Source organism: Mastigoproctus giganteus, chromosome 5, assembly GCF_048544385.1.
Source record: "Mastigoproctus giganteus isolate SK-2022 chromosome 5, ASM4854438v1, whole genome shotgun sequence".
Classification (NCBI taxonomy): Eukaryota; Metazoa; Arthropoda; class Arachnida; order Uropygi; family Thelyphonidae; genus Mastigoproctus; species Mastigoproctus giganteus.
The window spans coordinates 141,632,523-141,653,614 of record NC_143579.1 but is presented as its reverse complement, the minus strand read 5'-3'; the positions used below and the strand labels follow the sequence as shown (position 1 = coordinate 141,653,614).

The 21,092-nt window shown below is 38.4% G+C and overlaps 1 protein-coding gene across 1 annotated transcript in view; it reads left to right on the top strand.

Moving 5' to 3' along the window:
• The window catches only part of LOC150085739 (kinesin-like protein KIF20A), a 1,052,004-nt gene that overhangs the window by 704,896 nt on the left and 326,016 nt on the right, over window positions 1–21,092 (top strand). The window contains exon 17 of the mRNA XM_090374670.1: window positions 2,463–2,663. Coding sequence (XP_090230796.1) covers window positions 2,463–2,663 — 201 coding nt within the window. The remainder of the gene's footprint in view (window positions 1–2,462; window positions 2,664–21,092) is intronic.

Here is a 21,092-nt window from a genome sequence, read left to right as displayed (position 1 = left end):
AGTGGTGTGGCCATACCTCAACTACTGCTTACTGTTCTGGAGGCCTCATTTTAGGAAGGATGCAGAGAAGGTCAACAAGATTGGAGAGTGGAACAAAGTTGTGGCGTCTGGGAATTAGGTACCTGCAAAGTGATTTGATTGAGGTGTATAGGATTGAGCTGGCTCAACGCTGATGGAATTGTTCTAATTGCCCAGATTACAAAACCTGCGGGGGCATAAACTCAAATTGAGGAAAAAGCGTTGTTGAATAGTTATGCGGCAAAATTTCCCTTTAGCCAGCCGGTAGTTGATTTCTGGGACAAACTTACATCTGTCATTATGGAAGTTGATAGCTTAAATAAATTCTAGGCTAAGATGTGTGTAGGGCTAAAGCCTCAAGCTGCAAGCAAGTTTAGACTATGCATATATTAAGTGCAATAGCATCATTAATGCACAGCCATTTCTGAATAAACAGAATATTTATAAGGTGGCATTGTTTTAAGTTTTATCTCATATTGTGAATACCTTCACAACGAGTTGCCATGATATTGCACTACTTTGAATAAGTATCACTTCATCTAAGGAGAAGGTTAGCATCACTTGGGTAGCTACCCACTCACCGAAGAAGGGCCAAATAGCCCTGAAACGTGCCGTCTGGGTGGTGATGGTACCTATCTGAGAATAAGTAACATTAGTCTTCTCCTTAGGTGAAGCATTACTTATTCAAAGTAGTGCAATATCATGGCAACTCGTTGTGAAGGTATTCACAATATGAGATATAACTTAAAACGATGCCTTATAAATATTTTGTTTATTCAGAAATGGCTGTGTATTAATGATGCTATTGCACTTAATAAATTCTAGGCATAAGTGGAAAAGGGTTTGGAGTGAATGAATGGGTGAAATTGGAATTTTTTTTTTTTTTTTTTTTGGCTTATGCTGGATTAAGCTTGCTTTCTTGCATCATATGTCCCTGCTAATTCTAATATGGTTAAGATTGTGTAATATTCTGGTAGGTAAATGATGATCAAAAGAGGAATATTGAATTTAATGTCTTTGAGAGGAAATATGTGTATAAGTTATTGCGTAGCTGGAAATGGACGTCCATTGAGATTGGCACTGAAGATACATATATTTACAAAATAAATGGGGAAGTTTTTGGGTGGTTTAGTTCCTTTCACAGGGAAACTTACCTGCGAAAGGAACTAAATAATCCATTGGATAAAGTAAAAGAATAGTGGGGGGCATGTTGTATATGAAGTAATGAAATTTTTGAATATGGCCTACCACAGCAGGAATGTACCCAATTCCTTGATATAACATGCTATTGACAATGTGCCCCCCCCCCATACACGCTACTCAATCTGCCTCTACTCAATAGCTGGAATAGTGGTAGCTTGATTATACATTAGCTGACCTAAATTCTCACTGATTTACCAGTAGGTTTGTTTAGGAAGAAAAATTGGACCTTGTCCTGTTGCTGATTTGAAATTCAAAAAGATATCAGCCATACTGTATAATGGAAGAGATGTGGGTTTGCCAGAGCTTTGGTCTGGAAAAATGCACGTTTCACAACTTCAAACCTCCAGTAAGCAAAATGGTGTTATTGCACCATTTGAGGAGCAATAATACCACTTTGCCACCTCTTATTTCCTAGAAATGTATGGGGGTGGCATTCTTTCCTGTGTTTTGAATATCACACCCTGAGCCCTGCTTAGGTTGGTTCACATCAAGGTGGTTGTATCTTGTATTCTTGGTGCCATTTTTCGTGATTTGTGCATGGGTGGGGGGGGGGTATATGTCCAGTATTGCTAACAGTTTAGCTATTGTGAAGGTTTCAACAGAGAATCTCTTTGTTGCAGTATGACTGTTCTTCACTGAAATTTAGTCTTCTTGGCTCACCTGGTGAATGCCAGATCCATCACAGTTTAAACTGCCACTTAGCTGTCTCGAGCTTGTCATACCTGAGAGAATACAGGGGCTCACATCTGGTGAGTTATGGGCTTGGCAAACCCAGGGTCCTGAGCTGGATATCATTATGCTTCTCTTTCTTGCATTCTTGGTGATTTCCTTCTACTTTTCTCTCTCTCAGGTTAATGAGGGATGTTTTTTTTTTTTTTTTTTTTTTTTCCCGGCTGGTACAGCATAAGCCTCAGGCTTCCTTGCACCATACATCTAATAATAATATCTGCATAGCACACCTCAAGCAGTTATTGCTTTTAAATATAATGATGACCTAATGTGCCCACTTTTATGTCTTTCTGTGATTATTTATTTTCAATAGGTTTTGTAGTAAGTAGATTTCATTAGGAAAGATAAATTTAATCTTTTATTTATTTGGTTTCTATTTACAACAATGCTTATAAATGAATGATCAATTTTTATTTTAAATTCTTAGTTTGGTTACTTTTGGTGAATCTGTTGGGGGAAAAATGTTTATTATTTTTATTTTGTTTTGTTTTATTTATTTATTTTGCTTGTAGAACTTGCTGAAGTTCAGGAACAGCTTTATGAAAAAATTAGATTAATTTCAAACTTTGAAAATAATGAAGTGAAATGCAATGAAGGAAAAGTATCTGGATTAGGATTGCAAAAAGAACTACTCGACCAAGAATGCAAGATACAAAAAGAGCTTAATCAACAGATAACACAAGAAAGAGACGAATTAATGAAGAATGTATCAGGTATTTATAATGTTTTAAAATTGTTTTTTATTCACCAATTTTTTTTTTTTTTTTTTTTTTTTTTCTTTTTATGAAAACCAAAGTACAACAGGTATTAGAACATATAGTACTAAGCATGTGTTGGACGTTGAGAAGATGAAAGAAGATACATGCTGATATTAGATGTCAATTACTGTATATTTTAATTTTCAGGAAATACATATGAAGGGATGTTGTTCCAGAATATATAAGTTGAAAGAATAATTGAGGCAGAAGAAAAGAAGTTTGTTCTGTGAGTTTGAAGTGGGACAGTAAAGGTCTGCTACCAGGTTGTGGTACATGTTCTGACTGGCTTGGAAGAGAGAGAGAGGGAGAGGGAATTACAGAAGGTCTATGAGACAGAGTGGACAGACTCTGTTGGAGATGAGTCATTAATTAACGTTACCGCCCTCTTCTGAATAGAATCTAGAAGCCTGAGAGAAGAGAGGTTTTGGGGGCACCACCCCAGATGTGGGAACAATATTCCATGGCAGGGCATATTTGATATTTGTACAGAGTGAGCAGTTTTTTGGAAGAAAAGTAATGGCAAGAGCAAAAGAGAAAACCCAGTTTTTTAGAAGGCAGAGGAAATAATATTTGTGATGTGTGATTTTTGATAATATTTGTAATGTGTTGCCAGGGGCAAAAATTGATGACGTTGTAGAGGAGATATCTTTTAAGGGCACAAAATGTGATATTGCTGTACACTTTGGAACTAATGACATTAAGAGTAAGAGATCTACAGATTTCCTCAACAAGTACAGGTCAATGTTGAAAAAAAGTCGTGAGTTAAGGTTGAATGTGAATGTGTCTGAAATTCTGCCCAGACACGATAGGAGGGAGTATATAATGAGAGCCTTGTCGATCAATTTGGCCCTGGAGAGATTGTGCAGGGCTTAAGGGGTAGAATTTTTATTCACCATGTTCTGTACTTGTTGACAGGAGAGACTGTTTCTACAGAGATGGGGTGCACTTAAATAGAAAGGGTGTAAGAATATTTGCTAATGCTATCGAGGCAGTGTTAGGTGGGTCGGAAAATGCTAGTTTGGGGTGCTACACAGACTAAAAGGTTAACAGTGGCCACAGACAGACGCAAAAGTGATACTTGCACTGCTTCTATTAGAATGAGCAGCAGCCTGGAAAGCAAGGTGATAGAGATTTCCAGAACTGCTGTGAGTCATAGTGGAACAAGTAAATATGTGGGATGTGTTAGAGTAACTAAGAATAGGTGCATGTACACCAATGCTAGGAGTATATTTAATAAATTTGATGAGGTTGAAATGCTAGTCAAGACATCAAAGGCATATATCGTTGGGATATCAAGGGCATGACATAAACAGCGCAGAATTGGAATTTCAGGGTGCAATTTGTGTGTTAAGAAACACAAATTCTAAGGAAGTGCACCCAATTAATGCACTTCCTTAGACAATGCTGAGTCTCTTTGGTGTGACATAAGCACTGGGAAGGGAAAATGAGAGTAGGTATGTGTGTTATAGGCCTAATGAACACATGAATATAATGAGCAATTGTGATTGTGCAGAGAAATTGAGTGGCCCAGTAAATCAGAATGTCTTATTTTGGGGGATTTTAACTTTACAGATATTGACTGGAACTTGTGCATTGGTCACTCACACACTAGCAGGACTTTCGTGGATTTATTGGATGACTGTTTTCTACTATAACATGTTCGAGAGGCAACCAGAGGGAGTAATACTCTTGATCTGATCATCAGCAGTGATTATTCATGCATCAAAAATTTCCAGAGTAAAGGAACCACTGGGTTGATGGTGATCTCAATGTGGGATTTACTTAAAAATGTAACTACCATCAAGGCTGAAGGGAAGGGCTTTTGCTTTTGTAAAGGTGACTACAGGGGTCTCAGACAGTTTTTAAATTGTGTACAGTTAGATTAACTGATGATGTTAAACGTTGAATTCTAAATGGGAAGCTGTCAGGGATTTAATTTTGGAGGCTACTAGGCTTTTCATTCAAACTAAGAAATACTGTTCAAGGTTTAGGCCTACATGGATGTCAGATGAATTAATGAGACTCGTGGCAGAGAATAAAAATGTTATGGGATGCATATGAAGTATCAGGCAACACAGAAGCCTATGCCAGATATAAGCTAGTCTGTAATCAAGTCACAAAGGAGGTTAAGCAGGTGAAGGCAGATTATGAGAAATCTTTGGCAAAATATGCAAAGAAAAACAGCAAAGAGTTCATTACTTTAAATTCTAGAAGGAAAGAGATGCATCAGATTGGACCACTTAACATAGATGGGCTGACTATTGATGATCATGCTCAGGTAGCAGATAAACTGAATGAGTATTTTGCATCTACATTCAGACATTAGGAGTTTTTCAATGAGGGGAGTGCCAGAAATTTATGAAACTCTAAAAAGGAGTAAGCGATTGTGTAATAACTGGAGAGCAAAGTGGAGAAGAAATTGTTGAAGTTAAATATGAAAAAGGTACCTGGGATGGATGGGATCTATCCAGTTATATTAAAGGAGGCACCAAAGGAAGTAACCAAACCCTTAACCATAATTATGAGAGCTTTCTTGGACTCAGGGAAGGTCACAATGGACTGGAGGTGTGCAAATATATACCAATTCACAAAGGAGGTTCGAAAGTAACTATACACTTGTTAGTTTAACTTGTGTTCTGGGGAAAATAATGGAATCAATGGTTAAATAAGCACTGCAAGATCATCTAGAGAAGACTGCAGTAATTGTTAAAACACAGCATGGGTTTGTTAAAGGGAGATCTTGTCTGACCAATTTGATTGGATTCTATGTGGTCACAAAGGAACTGAATTCCAAAAATAATTTTGATATCATATACATGGATTTCACAAAATCTTTTGATACTGTTGCACATGGAAGACTGCTGTACAAATTGGAGAGGTATGGCATCAAGGGTAAGCTGCTAAAATGGATAAAGGGATGGTTGAGTGGGAGACAACAGAGAGTGGTAATCAATTGACACTGCTCTTCATGGTCAAATGTTATTAGTGGAGTTCCCCAGGGCCCAGTGTTGGGCCCATCATTGTTTTGTACATTTATCAATGATATTGATGAAGGTATATCAGGTTTAATGTCCAAGTTTGCAGCTGATACAAAGGTTCGTAGGGTTGTTAATGACAGTAAAGACAGTATGCTACTCCGACTGGATCTAGATAAGTTGGGCAAATGGGCTGAGAAGTGGCAATTGAAGTTTAACATTGACAAATCAAAGTACTCCATATGCGTAGTAATAACCCAAGAGAAATATATCAATTGTATGGTGCTACACACAGGGAAGTGGAAAGTGAAAAAGACCTGGGGGTAATTGTGCAGTGAAATATGAAGTTCGCTGAGCAGTGCAGATGGGCTGCCAGGATAGGTCATGGAGTCTTGTCAATGATATATAGGAATTTTTAGATTGGTGAGAGGAACAAAGGGGTGCTCTTACCAAGAAAGGCTTAAGTCCTGCAAATTGTAGCACCTGGACAGTAGGCACCTGCGAGGTGATCTGATTGAGGGGTATAACGCCTTGAATGGGATGAGCAAGCTGAATGCTGATGGGATTCTTCCAATTGCTAAGATTAAGAACTTGTGTGGGCATAGATTCAAATTGAGGAAAGACAGTTGTAGAATAGATGTGCAGAAATTTGCCTTTAGCCAGTGGGTAGTGCTTATGCCAAGGAGATTAGAGGCACAATAATTCATAATAGAGATATGATATTGCCTAGAAATCATTGTGTCATCGAAGAAAAGCATACGAGCAATAGAATCCCTTTGCAAGATATTAGAGGACCAAGTTTTAGAATGATTGAAATCAATTAATTTGTGTGTGTCCCACTGGAGAATTACCTAGAGATCAGCATTTATGGATTGGTAGTTGATACTCAAGGATTTGAAGATGTTTGTGCAGGGTAAGGTTTGTCAAACTGGAAGGTGGAATGCGATGTGCCATCATCAGCAGAATTATTGATAAAATTTCTGGGCAATGAAAGAAGGTCATTAATATGGAAAATGAAAAGAATGGAAGAAAGAACTGAACACCTTGGGCAACACCAACATTTGTCGAGAAGTCAGAAGACAATGCTTTCTACCATCACCTGCATTGTGCAGTCAGAGAGAAATCTAAATACCCAATTACAAAAATGAGGTGGCAGTCCATATGATGGTAACTTATTTTAGAGGATCTTTATATATCTCTATATCAAATATGATTAAAATCCTATGAAATCTGAAGAGCATCTACTTTAGTTTCTCCAAGCGTTTCTCTTGAATTTTTCCTTAGATGGGAAATATAAGCCAGTATATTACTAATGGATCTACACTGCTGGAATCCATAGTGACAATCATTGATGAGATGAAGTTTTCTAGATGGTTTAGGAGCTGGCAATTAATGGATTACTCACTTACTTTGGAAAGAATAGAAGTAAGTCCAATGGTATAATAATTGGATGGAATTAATTTGTCTTCCTTTATAGGAACTTGCTGGATGTGAGCAAATTTTTTTAGTAAAGGGAAAAACTGGTGGCATAAGAAAGTGTTAAAACATAAGAGTAAGCTAAGGGGCACAAGTTTTGAGGACAAGTGGAGAAATGCTATCAGGATTTGGTGCTTTATTGGCATCAAAACTGTTTAAAATATTTCTGACATCTTTTGAAAGGAAGACCACAGGAAGCATTGAATGGCACATACTGGGAATGGTAGGTGGTTTGCCAAAATCATCAATGCATGAGTTAGCATTAGTAAAGCCACATGATGCAAGAAAGCAAGCTTATATAGCATCAACCAAAAAAAAAAACCACCTTTATTTCACCCATCCTCTCGCTCCAAATGTTTGTCAAGTTCTGCCGTGAATCTATTTAAGCTATCAACTTCTACAATGATAGATGGAAGTTGGTTCCAGCAATCAATCACCTGCTGGGTAAAGGCAAACTTTCCCACATCTATTCTACAATTATTTCCTCAATTTGAATTTATGCCCTCTCAGGTGATTATTCTGAGCAAGAGGAAGAATCCCATCATCATTGAGCATGCTCAAACCATTCAAGGCCTTATACACCTCAGTCAAATCACCTCGCAAGTGCCTAGTCTCCAGACACTGTAATTAGCAAAACTTAACCCTTTCTTCTTGAGGGCAACCCTTGGTTCCATTCACTAATCTTGTTGCCCTTCTCTACTTGTTCCAGCAGGCGCCTCCGTAGCCAGGTGGGAAGGAGCAGCAGTGCATAGTACACGCTTATTAATTAGACCGGGGTTCGAGCCCGTCACCACCAAATACAGAGGATGCGGAAAGGTCAGGGAATGACCACCGCATATCTCAGAGTAATATGGCCTTAGTTGCTAATGCTCCTAAAAATCAAATAACAAATAACAAACAAACTTGTTCCAGCAGCTCTGCATCCTTCTTAAAATGAGGCCTCTAGACCTGTATACAGTACGCAAGGTGTGACCTGACCATTGCCTTATACAAGGGGATAATCACCTCCTTATCCCAGCTAGAAAAATTCCTGTATATCATTCACAAGACACCATGAGCTACTCTTGCAGACCGTCTGCACGGCTCAGAAAACTTCATATCTGCCTGCACAATTACCCCAGGTCCTTTTCATTCTCTACCACTGTCAGTGTAGTACCACACAGTTGATACATTACTCTGGGGGTTACTGCTTCCCATATGCAGTACTTTACATTTGTCAATGTTAAACTTCAGTTGGAACTCTCAGCCCATCAGCTCAAATTTTCTAGATCCTCTTGCAGAATCGTACTGTCATTAGTGTCGTTAACAACCGTGCAGATCTTCGTATTTTCTCCAAATTTGGACATTAAGCGTGATATACGACCATCAATATTATTAATAAATACAGAAAACAACAATGAACCCAAAACTGAACCCTGATAGACTGCAGAAAGAGCAGTGTCTATTGATTACCACTCTGTCTTCTCCCACTCAACCATCTCTTTATCCATAGCATTAGAAGAAATGTTGGATACTAGCAGCTCAACTTTATCTTTAGCTGCGGTGACAACAGAACCATCCGGTTTTGACAGTGTTGGGAATAGAGATGTGCAAAAGTTGTAGCCAATACATTTGACAAGAAACCATAATGCTCAACTTCCATCTGGGCAAAAAGCAAGTTTTCTGCCCTTCGCCCATTGAAAATATAGTCCGATTTTTTTAGACTGATTAATACTGGCTTTACAATTGTTGCGTGCTTTTGTTTAGGCAGGAAATTAACCTGAAACTTTGGATGCAAGCTAATTGCTATATCCAACATTCTTATCTTGAGCAGCCTCTGAACATTTATTGGAAAACCAATTTTATGGTGGAGTGGAGATGAATGTAATTGTGAGGTGGAGTGCAAATTAATGGATTTCATTCCTACTAGGAGTTAGAAAATAGCCACAGTTGTTTTTGCCCTATTAAAAGCCCAATCTAATCAAATTCTATGAGATAAAAGTAGAATAAACATAGTGTGCTGCATCTACTGGGTGAACTCACTTTATAACTGGGGAAGATGATGGGAAAAATAAGCCAGTAAAACACCATGAGAAGTAAAAATTTGTATATTGAAGAAGATACAGAAAGTCACAGTTTTTCATCTTCAACCAACGATTAATGCCGGCCTGTTATTTCAGTTTGCACCCTGCAGTTGTAGTTCTGATAGTGCAGGGAGGTAAATTAGTTTTACTATGTTTTGTGTGTGGGGGGGAAGAGCCATAAAAGCTATTTCACAATGGTTGGATGGAAATAAGTCATATTGAGAGTTAAAATAATGGCTGATTATTTTGTATTAGGTGTGATAACATGCTTTAATCTGTAGTCAATTTAAAATTTTATACCCAGTGATGAACTTCTATCCTATTTGCTTGAATAAACTTGCCATATTTCAGTTGCTTGTAATTAGCATTAGTAGAGGCATTCGATGCAAGAAAGCAAGCTTATGCAGCATCAGCCAAAAAAAAAAAAAAACCCACTTCCACTTCACCCCTCTGTTCGTTCAAAATACTTGTCCAGCTGAACCTTAAACTTATTTAGGCTATCAACTTCCACGACAAGGGATGGAAGTCTGTTCCACCAACCAACCACCCGCTGGCTAAAGGCAAATTTCCGCACGTCTCTCCTACCGCACGTCTTTCCTCAATTTGAATTTATGCCCTCTCAGGTGATTATTCTGAGCAAGAGGAAGAATCCCATCAGCATTGAGCATGCTCAAACCAATCAAGGCTTTATACACCTCTATCAGATCACCTCGCTGGTGCCTAGTCTCCAGACACTGTAATTTGCAAAACTTAAGCCTTTCTTCGTAAGAGCACCCCTTTGTTCCATTCACTAATCTTGTTGCCCTTCTCTGTACTCATTCCAGCAGCTCTACATCCTTCTTGATGTAGAGCTGCTGGAATGAGTTGCCTTATACAAGGGAATAATCACCTCCTTATCCCTGCTAGAATAATTCCTATGTAGACAATACACCATGAGCTACTCTTGCAGCCCGCCTGCACTGCTCAGAGAACTTCATATCTGCCTGCACAACCACCCCCAGGTCCCGTTCATTCTCTACCACTGTCAGTGTAGTACCACAGAGTTGATACGTTTCTCTGGGGTTGCTCTTTCCCATGTGTAGTACTTTACATTTGTCAATGTTAAACTTCATTTGCCACCTCTCAGCCCATCTGCTCAACCTTTCCAGATCCTGTTGCAGCAGCATAGTGTCAGTAGTGTCCTTGACAACCCTGCCTACCTTTGTATCGTCTGCAAACTTGGACATTCAGCTTGATATACCGTAATCAATATAATTTATAAATACAGAAAACAATAATGGACCCAACACTGAGCCCTGAGGGACTCCACTGATAACATTAGTCCACGATGAGCAGTGTCCATTGATTACCACTCTCTGTCTTCTCTCCCTCAGCCACCCCTTTATCCACAGCAGCAATTTGCCTCCAATGCCACACTGCTCCAATTTGTGCAGCTATCTTCCATGTGCAACAGTATCAAAAGCCTTTCTAAGATCCAAGTATATAATATCAAAGTTATTCCCTGCATCCAGTTCCTTTGTGACTGCATCATAGTATCCATTCAAATTGGTCAGGCAACACTTCCCCTTAATAAAAACCATGCTGTGTCCGAGCTATAACTGAAGTCTTGTCTAAATGATCCTACAGTGCTTCTTTAACTAGTGCCTCCATTAATTTTCCTGGAACAGAAGTTAAACTCACAGGTCTATAATTACTTGTGTCAGCCTTTGATCCTCCTTTGTGAATTGGGGGTCACATTTGCACATCTCCAGTCTGTGGGTACCTCCCCTGAGTCCAAGGAAGCTCTCATAATTATGGCTAAGAGTTTGCTTACTTCCTTTGCTGCCTCCTTTAATATAACTGGATAGATCCCATCCACCGCAGGTGCCTTTCTTGTGTTTATCTTCAACAATTTCTCCTCCACTTTACTCTCAGTTATTACAAGATTCTCTAGCTTACTGCTAGAGTTGAATACACCTCTGGCATTCCCCTCCCTGAATAACTCCTCATGTGTGAATGTCAATGCAAAATATTCATTTAGTTTGTTAGCTACCTGAGCAGGATCATCAACAGTTGACCCATCGATATCAAGTGGACCAATCTGATTCATCCCCTTCCTTCTAGAGTTTACCTAAGTAAAGAACTCTTTGCTGTTTTTCTTTGCATCCCTTGCCCAAGATTTCTTGTAATCTGCTTTCGCCTGCCTATAACCTCCTTGGTAACTTGGTTACAGATCAACTTGTATCTATCATAGGCTTCTCTGCCATGTGTTAATTTGTATGTATCCCATGCATGTTTCTTCTCTGCCATATTCCTCATTAGTTCATCTGACATCCATTTAGGCCTAAATCTTGAACAATATTTCTTAGTTGGTATGTCAAGCCTAGTAGCTTTGAAGATAAGTTCTTTGAATGTTTCCCATTTTGCATTTGCTGTTGGTAACATCATCAGTTGGTCCCACTGTAAAGAATTTAAATACTGTCTCAGTCCATCGTAGTCGCCTTTACGAAAGCAATAACCCTTCCCTTTACCCCTAATGGTAGTTACCTCTTTGAGTAAATCCCACTTCATCACACTGTGATCACTGCCACCTAGTGGTTCATTTATCTGCAGATTCTCTATGCATGAAGAATCACTGCTGATAATCAAATCAAGAGTATTCCTCCCTCTAGTTGCCTCCCGAACATGCTGATGTAGAAAACAATCATCCAATAAACCCACAAAAGCCTTGCTAGTGTGTGAGTGACCAGCCCCCAAATTCCAGTCAATATCTGAGAAATTAAAATCTCCCATTATGAGACTCTCTGATTTACTGGCCCACTCTATTTCCCTACAGTTTCTTATTATACTCATCAGAGTCATTAGGTCTATAGTACACTCCTACTCTCAATTTTGATCTCCCAATGCTTATGTCACACCAAACTGACTCGACACCGCACTGTCCAGTGATGTCCACTGGCTTCACTTCCTTGGATTTTATGTATTTCTTAACTAATAGCATAACCCCTCCTCCCTTCCTATCCAGTCTATCCTTTCTGTAGACGTTGTATTCCCCAAATTCCAGTTCTGCATTCCTTATATGTGGTGACTCCACGTCTCTGATATCCCAACAATATCTGCCTTTGATGTTTTGAGCAATACCTCAAATTCATCAAATTTATTTACTTAACTCCTAGCATTGGTGTACACGCAACTATACATGTACCTAATTCTATTCTTAGCTTCTCTAACACAACCCATGTGTTTACTTGTACCGCGATGACTCCCAGCAGTCTCTGAAATATCCTGCATCTTGTTTTTCAGGCTTCTACTCATTCCAATAGAAGCAGTGCAAGAATCTCTTTCACCTCTGCCAGTGGCTACTGTTAATCTATTCGTCTTTGTCTCGCCCCAAGCTAGCAGTTTTCCGACCCACCTAACACTGCCTCGATAGCATCAGCAAATATTCTTGCACCCTTTCTATTTAAGTGTATCCCATCCCTGTAGAAGCAATCTCTCCTGTGAACAAGTGCAGTCCAGGCTGAAAAAAATTCTACCCCTTAAGCCTTGCACAATCTTTCCAGGGCCGAATTGATCGACAAGGCTCTCATCATATACTCCCTCCTATCATGTCTGGGCAGAATTGCAGACACTTTCAAGTAATATTCAAATGGTCCATTCTACCTACATGCAGAAAGTTTATCATCATACTTCATCCAGTGATCATCCATTTGTTGTGCAATTTCCTGCATCTTTTATAGGAAAGTTTACATTTGCTTCTCAATTGCAGTATGATGCACGGTTACCTGTTTTTATCTTGATGTTAGTATTGTTTCACAGACTAACTATACTTCTCGTTTTCAACAGGACAGTACCGTTTTTTTTGCAATGTTCCTGCCGTCCCGTTGTTTTAGTAAAAATAACACTTTTGTCCCATTTAACAAAAAACAAAACAAAACTGCTTAAACATTGGCACAGCATAACCTATAATCATGATTATATATCGTATAATGACTGCCATCATAGGTATTAGGGGCTCGTCGATCGAATGCTGAGAATTCCATTACCAGTGGTTACCACCACGATTGAAAGAGACCGACATTTTTGTCATAGGCCTTTAACATAAGTTCAACAATGTGTTTCAGTACAGGCAGTTCCCGCTTTACGAGTTTTTTTTTTTTTTTTTTTCCAAGTATCAACAAAATCTAAAATATGAATATTAATTGCAAAAAATGAATGTTAAACATTTATAAATACTGCATTTCAAACTATGAATGTAGCCATACAATACAGTGTTCTCTGCTTTACAATATCAATCCATTCTAGAGACACCATTGTATCGTGAAATATTGTAATGTGAACCCAATAATACATTGTTTTTTGTTAATTTGTTCCACATCCTCGGAAGTTTAAATTTTCACTATATATTAAAAAAAGGTCATTTTTATAATATAAATTGTCGTTATATTAGTTATAAATTGTATTAGTTACCAATTCAAATCATGAAACGCACTACACTTTCATCATTATCATTTGTTCTGTCATAAGAACCAATTTTGAATGGCTTTGCGATATTTTTCTAAAGCACATTTCTGGAGGTCATGACCATAAAACAATAAAAACAATTTGCACTTTCCGGTTTATTGGGTTTTTCTGTTACTACAAGCAATTATAAACAGGCATTTGTGAAAATGCCGATAGCTGTAATTGTGTGAATATTTACGTTATGGTGAAATGTATTTCCCCATTACTGAAATCTTCAGTGGTATAAAAAACCATGTTTCCCCTTTACTGAAATCTTCAATCACGTGAAAAACCACATAAATAAATTTTCAGAATCTGCTCTTCATTCCTTTTTTTTTTAAAAGCTTCGTAAACTTGTTACTGTGCACAAATCGTGTTAGTTGCAATTTGTGCATGCTGTTAAAACATCTTATGCAGGCTATTGAAATTTATAAAGAAAAGAGAAGATTAATTTGAAACAAACGCCTCTTGAAGCATTTCTGAAGAAGATGACTTCTTGTGCAGCAAACTAACGAATGCCGAGCCAATAATGAGTGATCAACAAGTGTGCATTTAGTCAACGATAATGAAGAATAAACATTCTTTAACATTTGTAAGTCATAAATAATTTCTTTATTATTATAATTTTTTTGATTTTACAGGTTCTGTTTTCATTTCTTTCGATAGATCAATCATATACTTAAACTAATTAGCTAACTAATTTCATTCTTGAGAACGTAACCCCTATTTTTAAAATTGTCTATGGGAAATAAATTCCCGCTTTACTAGTTTTTGCTTTACCAGCTCGCACTAGGAACAAATTAACTGGTAAAATTGGGATCTAACTGTAGTTGATCAGTAGTCCGTAGTTGGCATTTGTTCTGTGTGCTTCATTTGTCACATATCCACATATGAAAGTTTTTATTTTATAATTTTAAAAGTTTAAAATGTCAGAAAAGAAAAATTGCACATTTTGCGAAAACCTTCAAAAAGAATTCAAATTTATTAAACTGAACAAATGGCATAGTAATAAAAGAAAAGTGGTTTGTCAACATTGTAATGTTTACTTTTCTGTTGCTAATGGAGATAGGAGTGACATTAACCAACATCTACATAGCCAGAAACATAAGGATGCTGACAGGACAGTATTTCGGTATCATTGTGAGGAGGGAGCATGACAACCATGTTTTTTGAGTGTGTTTTTTTTTTTTTTTTTTTTTTTTTTAGATACAACTAGGAACACTTATATGCATGAGTGGGGGACATGTGTTGCCCCAAATATCCCCCTGAATGCTGAGAAAACTTGATATTCGGTTGAAAGCATCAGCTCATTCTTCATCCTGTTTTCATTGTTCCCTGCACCAATTTGGCTCAAGGAATTATGGCCAGCCTATGTGTACAGAGTTTTACTACCTTTTGTTGTTAATATCACTTTCAAAGTACTTCTGTTTCATTTGTAAGTTATAGCTAAATCAACCTGTGATACTACTGCCTTTATTTGTATCTGCTTGGTCACTGGTAGCATTAGCATTAGTAGAGGCATACGATGCAAGTAAGCAAGCTTATGCAGCATCAGCCAAAAAAAAAAAAAAAAAAAAAAAACCTCCCATTACATCCCTCCATTCGTTCCAAATACCTATCCAGCTCAGCCTTAAATTTATTTAGGCTATTAGCTTCCACAACAAAAGATTGAAGCCTGATCCACCAATCCACTACCCGCTGACTAAAGGCAGATTTCTGCACATCTATTCTACAACTATCTTTCCTCAATTTGAAACTGTGCCCCCTCAGGTTCTTAGTCTGAGAAAGATGAAGAATCCCATCAGCATTCAGCTTTCCCAACCCAATCAAGGCCTTATACACCTCAATCAGATCACCTCGTAGATGCGTACTCACCACGCGCTCAAGTTTGCAGAACTTGAGCCTTTTTTGATAAGAGGACCCCTTTGTTCCCCCGCCAATCAATCGTGTTGCCTTTCTTTGTACTCATTCTAGCAACTCTACATCCTTCCTAAAATGAGGCCTCCAGACCTGTACACAGTACTCTAAGTGTGGCCTGACCATTCCCTTGTATAACGGGATTATCACCTCCCTCTCCCTTCTAGCAAAATTCCTATATATCATTGGCAAGACTCCATGACCTTCTCTGGCAGCCCGTCTGCACTGCTCAGCGGACTTCATATTTGACTGCACAATTACCCCCAGGTCTTTTTCACTTTCCCCTTCCTTGAGTGTAGTACCACCCAGTTGGTACGTTTCTCTTCAGCTATTGCCATCCATGTGCAGTACTTTGTGTTTGTCAACGTTAAACTCCAGTTGCCACTTCTCAGCCCATTTTCCCAACTTATCTAGATCCAGTCAGAGTAGCATAGTGTCTTTACTGTCAGTTTTTTTTTTTTTTTTTTTTTGGTAGTTGTTGGTGCATCGGCTTCTGTGTCCATAATGCACCTCTCAAGGTTCTTGCAGTACTTTGATCCAAGCCCAAGGCGGGATTCAAACCCGGGACCTTTGGGTTGCCAGGTAGGCACTTTACTGTCGTTAACAACCCTACGAACCTTTGTATCATCTGCAATCTTGGACATTAAACCTGATATACCTTCATCAATATCATTAATAAATATACAAAACATCAATGGGCCCAACACAAAACCCTGGGGAAACTCCACTAATAACATTTGTCCACAGAGAGCAGTGTCAATTGATCACCACTCTGTTGTCTCCCACTCAACCATCCCTTTATATCCATTGTAGCAGCTTACCGTTGATGCCATACCTCTCCAGTTTGTACAGCGGTCTTCCATTTGCAACAGTATCAAAAGCTTTCCTGAAATCCAAGTATGTGATATCAAAATTATTTTTGGCTTTCGTTTTCTTTGTGACCACATCATAGTAAGCAATCAAATTGGTCAGACTAGACCTCCCTTGACAAACCCATGCTGTGTCTGAACTATTACTGCAGTCTTGTCTAGATGATCCTGCAATCCTTCTTTAACCAGGGATTCCAATATTTTCCTCAGAAGACAAGTTAAACTAAATGTCTGTAGTTACTTGTATCAACTTTTGAACCTCCTTTGTGAATTTGTGATACATTTGCATGCCTTGAGTCCATGGGGACCTCCCCTGAGTCCAAGGAAGCTCTCATAATTATGTCTAAAGGTTTACTTACTTCCTTTGCTGCCTCCTTTAATATAACTGGATAGATCCCGTCGACCCCAGGTGCCTTCCTTATGTTTAACTTCAACAATTGCTCCTCCACTTCGCTCTCAGTTATTACAAAATCACTTAGCTCCCTGTTAGCATTTGATAAACTTCTGGCACTACCCTCATTGAATAAATCCTCATGTCTGAATGTAGTTGCAAAATAATCATTCAGTTTGAGCTACCTGAGCATGATCATCAATAGTCAACCCATCTATGTTATGTGGTCCAATCTGATTCATCCCTTTCCTTCTCGAGTTTACATAAATAAAGAACTCCTTGCTGTTTTTATTTTCATCCTTTGCCAAAGATTTCTCATAATCTGCCTTTGCCTGCCTAACCTCCTTTTTGACTTGATTACAGACTAGTTTATACCTGCCATAGGCTTCTGTATTTCCTGATACTTTATATGCATCCCATACATTCTTCTTCTCTGCTACTAGCCTCATTAATTCACCTGACATCCATTTAGGCGTAAACCTTGAACAGTATTTCTTAGTTTTAAAATTAAACCTCCAAAATTAAATCCCTGAAGGCTTCCCATTTAGAATTCACTGTTGGTAATATCAACAGTTGATCCAGCTGTACAGAATTTAAAAACTGTTTTAGACCTCTGTAGTCACCTTTATGAAAGCAAAAGCCCTTCCCGTTAGCCTTGATGGTAGTTACATCTTTAAATAATTCCCACATCAATACATTGTGATCACTGTCGCCCAGTGGTTCCTTTATCTGCAGATTCTTAATGCATGAAGAATCACTACTGATAATCAGATCAAGAGTATTACTCCCTCTGGTTGCCTCTTGATCATGTTGCTGTCGAAAACAGTCATCAAATAAATCTACAAAAGTCTTGCTAGTGTGCGAGTGACCAACCCACAAGTTCCAGTCAATATCTGGAAAGTTAAAATCTCCCATTATAAGACATTTTAATTTACGTACTGGCTCACTCTATTTCTCTGCACAATTGCTCATTATACTCCTCAGATTCATTAGACCTAAAACACACACCTACTCTCATTTTTCCTTTCCTAGTGCTTATTTCACATCAAACAGACTCAATACTGCATTGTCCACCAACATCAATTGGATGTACTTCCTTAGATTTTGTGTTTCTTAACTAACAGCATAACCCGTCCTCCCTTCCTATCCTGTCTATCCTTCCTATACACATTGTACTCCACAAATTCCAACTCTTCACTGCCTATATATGTGTGACACCACGTCTCTGATATCCCAACAATATCTGCCTTTGATATCTTCACTAGCACTTGAAGCTCATCAAATTTATTAACTATACTACTAGCATTGGTGTACATGCAAGTATACATGCACCTGTTCCTGCTGTTAGCCACCCTAACACAGCGCATGTATTTACTTATTCCACTATGACTCCCAGCACTCCTGGAAATCTCCGTTACCTTGCTTTCCACTCTGCTGCCCATTCTAATAGAAGCAGTGCAAGAATGACTTTTGCCTCTGCCTTCGGCAACTGTTAACCTTTTATTCCCCCCATGCTAGCAGTTTACCGACCCACCCAAAACTGCCTTGATAACATCAGTAAATATTCTTGCACCCTTTCTATTTAAGTGTAATCCATCCCTGTAGAAGCAGTCTCTCCTGTCAACAAGCACAGACCAGACTGAAAAAAATTCTACCCCTTCAGCCTTGCACAATCTCTCCAGGGCTGTATTGATTGACAAGGCTCTCATCATATACTTCCTCCCACCGTGTCTGGTCAGAATTGCAGACACTTTCACATTCACCCCTAACTCTCGACTTTTTTTTTCAACATTGACCTGTACTTGTTGAGTAAATCTGCAGATCTCTTACTCTTAATATCATTAGTTCCAACGTGTACAACAATATCACATTTTGTGCCCTGAAAAGATATCTGCTCTACAACGTCATCAACTTTTGCCCCTGACAGACATCAGTTGTTGCCAATCTCATATGCTCTACATGCTACTGTTAACTCCTCCAAAGGAGTTATAACCAAAAGGGACCTGTTATGTGTTTCAGAATCTTTAATTCAAAGAGTAATTTTGCCAGCGTCAGTAAAAGAAGATTACGTAAATTGTTGATTTCAGTCCTACATTCCAAATCCCAATCATCATCATCATCATCATCAGCCATTTTCAATCCACTGCAGGATGAAGGCCTCTCCAGCAACTTTCCAGTTCCTTCTGTTTTGTGCAATGGCCATCCATTTACTACCAACAAACTCACGAATTTCATCTATCCATCTCCGCTGTTGTCTTCCAGGTTTTCTTCTAGCTCCTCTTGGGTACCATTCTGTTATTTTCTTAGCCCATCCGTCATCATGTCTTCGAGCTACGTGGCCTGCCCAAGACCATTTTAGTTCTTTAGTTTTGATAATGTTTTGTTTCGCTGCCTAATCCATGTGTTTCTCTTCTTATCTAACAGTCTGATTCCCAATATAATTCGTTCCATTCTTCGCTGTGTAGTTCTTAGCTTCTCTTCCATTCTTTTGGTGAGTGCCCAAGTTTCACTTCCATAAGTCATGGTGGGGAGTATACATTGATTCATTATTTTACGTTTCAGACAAACTGGGATATTGCTCTTCAGTATGTGACTATATTTCCTGAATGCTATCCATCCAAAATTTATTCTTCTCTTGACTTCCAGCCATTTATCATTATTACAGCTAATAACTTGTCCCAGATAAGTATATGACTCCACCTTTTCAATTACTGCTCCATCAATCATTATTTCCCTTTCCGTGGCATACTTGTTCATCATTACTTTTGTTTTAGCCATATTCATCTTTAGTCCAAAATCCTTACTAACTGTGCATAACTGATTAAGATTTTGCTCTAATTCTTTGGGATCGTGGCTTATGACCACAATGTCATCTGCAAATCGTAAATGGTTTAGGTACTCTCCGTTCACATTGACTCCTTTCTGCGACCAGTCTAATCTTCTGAAAGCTTCCTCAAGGGCAGCAGTAAACAGCTTCGGAGATATTGTGTCTCCTTGTCGAACTCCTTTCTCGATTTTAAATTTGCTACTGTCTTTTTCTAGTCTAATAAAGGATGTAGCACTCTCATATATTTTCTTCAAAATCATAATATATGGAGTATCTATGCCTTATCTTTCCAGTGCCCAAAACATTGCCTTATGCTGTATGGAGTCAAATGCCTTTTCATAATCCACAAATGCCAGGCATAATGGTGTTTTATATTCATTTGCTTTCTCCATTAGCTGTGATATTACGTGAAGGTGATCCATAGTTGAGAATCCCGTCCTAAAGCCAGCTTGCTCTTTCGGTTGATTCTCATCAAGTATTCTTTCTAATCTGTTAGTAATGACCCTTGTGAACAACTTGTAGATATGGGATAACAAGCTAATTGGTCTATAATTTCCAATTTCTGATTTATCTCCTTTCTTATGCAGCAAAACTATGATTGCATTATTCCACTGCTTAGGCATCACACCTTTTCTAATGCACTTTGTGAAGAGCCTTGCCAGTTTTTGTGTTATGTCTCTTCCTCCCAATTTTAACAACTCTACAGTAACTTCATCTTCCCCCGGGGCTTTCCGATTCTTCATTTTCTTCAATGCATGTTCTACCTCATTAGGAAGAATATCGGGTATGTCGTATGTGTTGCTACTTTGCAATCCATCTTCCCCACTGCTGGTATCATTCCCTCGCTCCTTGTATAGTTCTCTATAGTAGTCTTCTGCTCTTTGAATTATGCCTTCTCTGCTGTTTATAAGTACACCATCGCTATTCTTCAGTTTCAGTATCATTTGTCTTTCTGTATTACTGCTCATGGCTGCTGATTTAAATCCTTTGTTTTCCCTTAATGCTTGTTCTACTTTTCTTGTATTAAATCTTCTTATGTCCTCTCTGAGTCTCTTTCTAATGGCTTTGCATAACTCAGTATACTCAATTTTCTCCCTGTCAGTGTTTTTCTTGCTCTTCATTTGTCGTCTTTGGTTCATCATGACAAGTGTTTCTTGACTAATTTTTTCTTCTTTGGATTTCTGTTTCCCTATAGGTTTCTTGTGCTTTATCACTTTCAGAAAGTTGTAATATTCCTCATCAATATCTTGGTCCTGAGCAGTCTGCAGAAGCTCAAACTTGTTCTTAAGTTCCAGTACATACTGCTTTTTCTCCTCCTCTGTTATTTCAAAGACCTTTGTATTATTTACTCGAGTCAGTTTTTTCCTTTCCTTTCCTACATCTA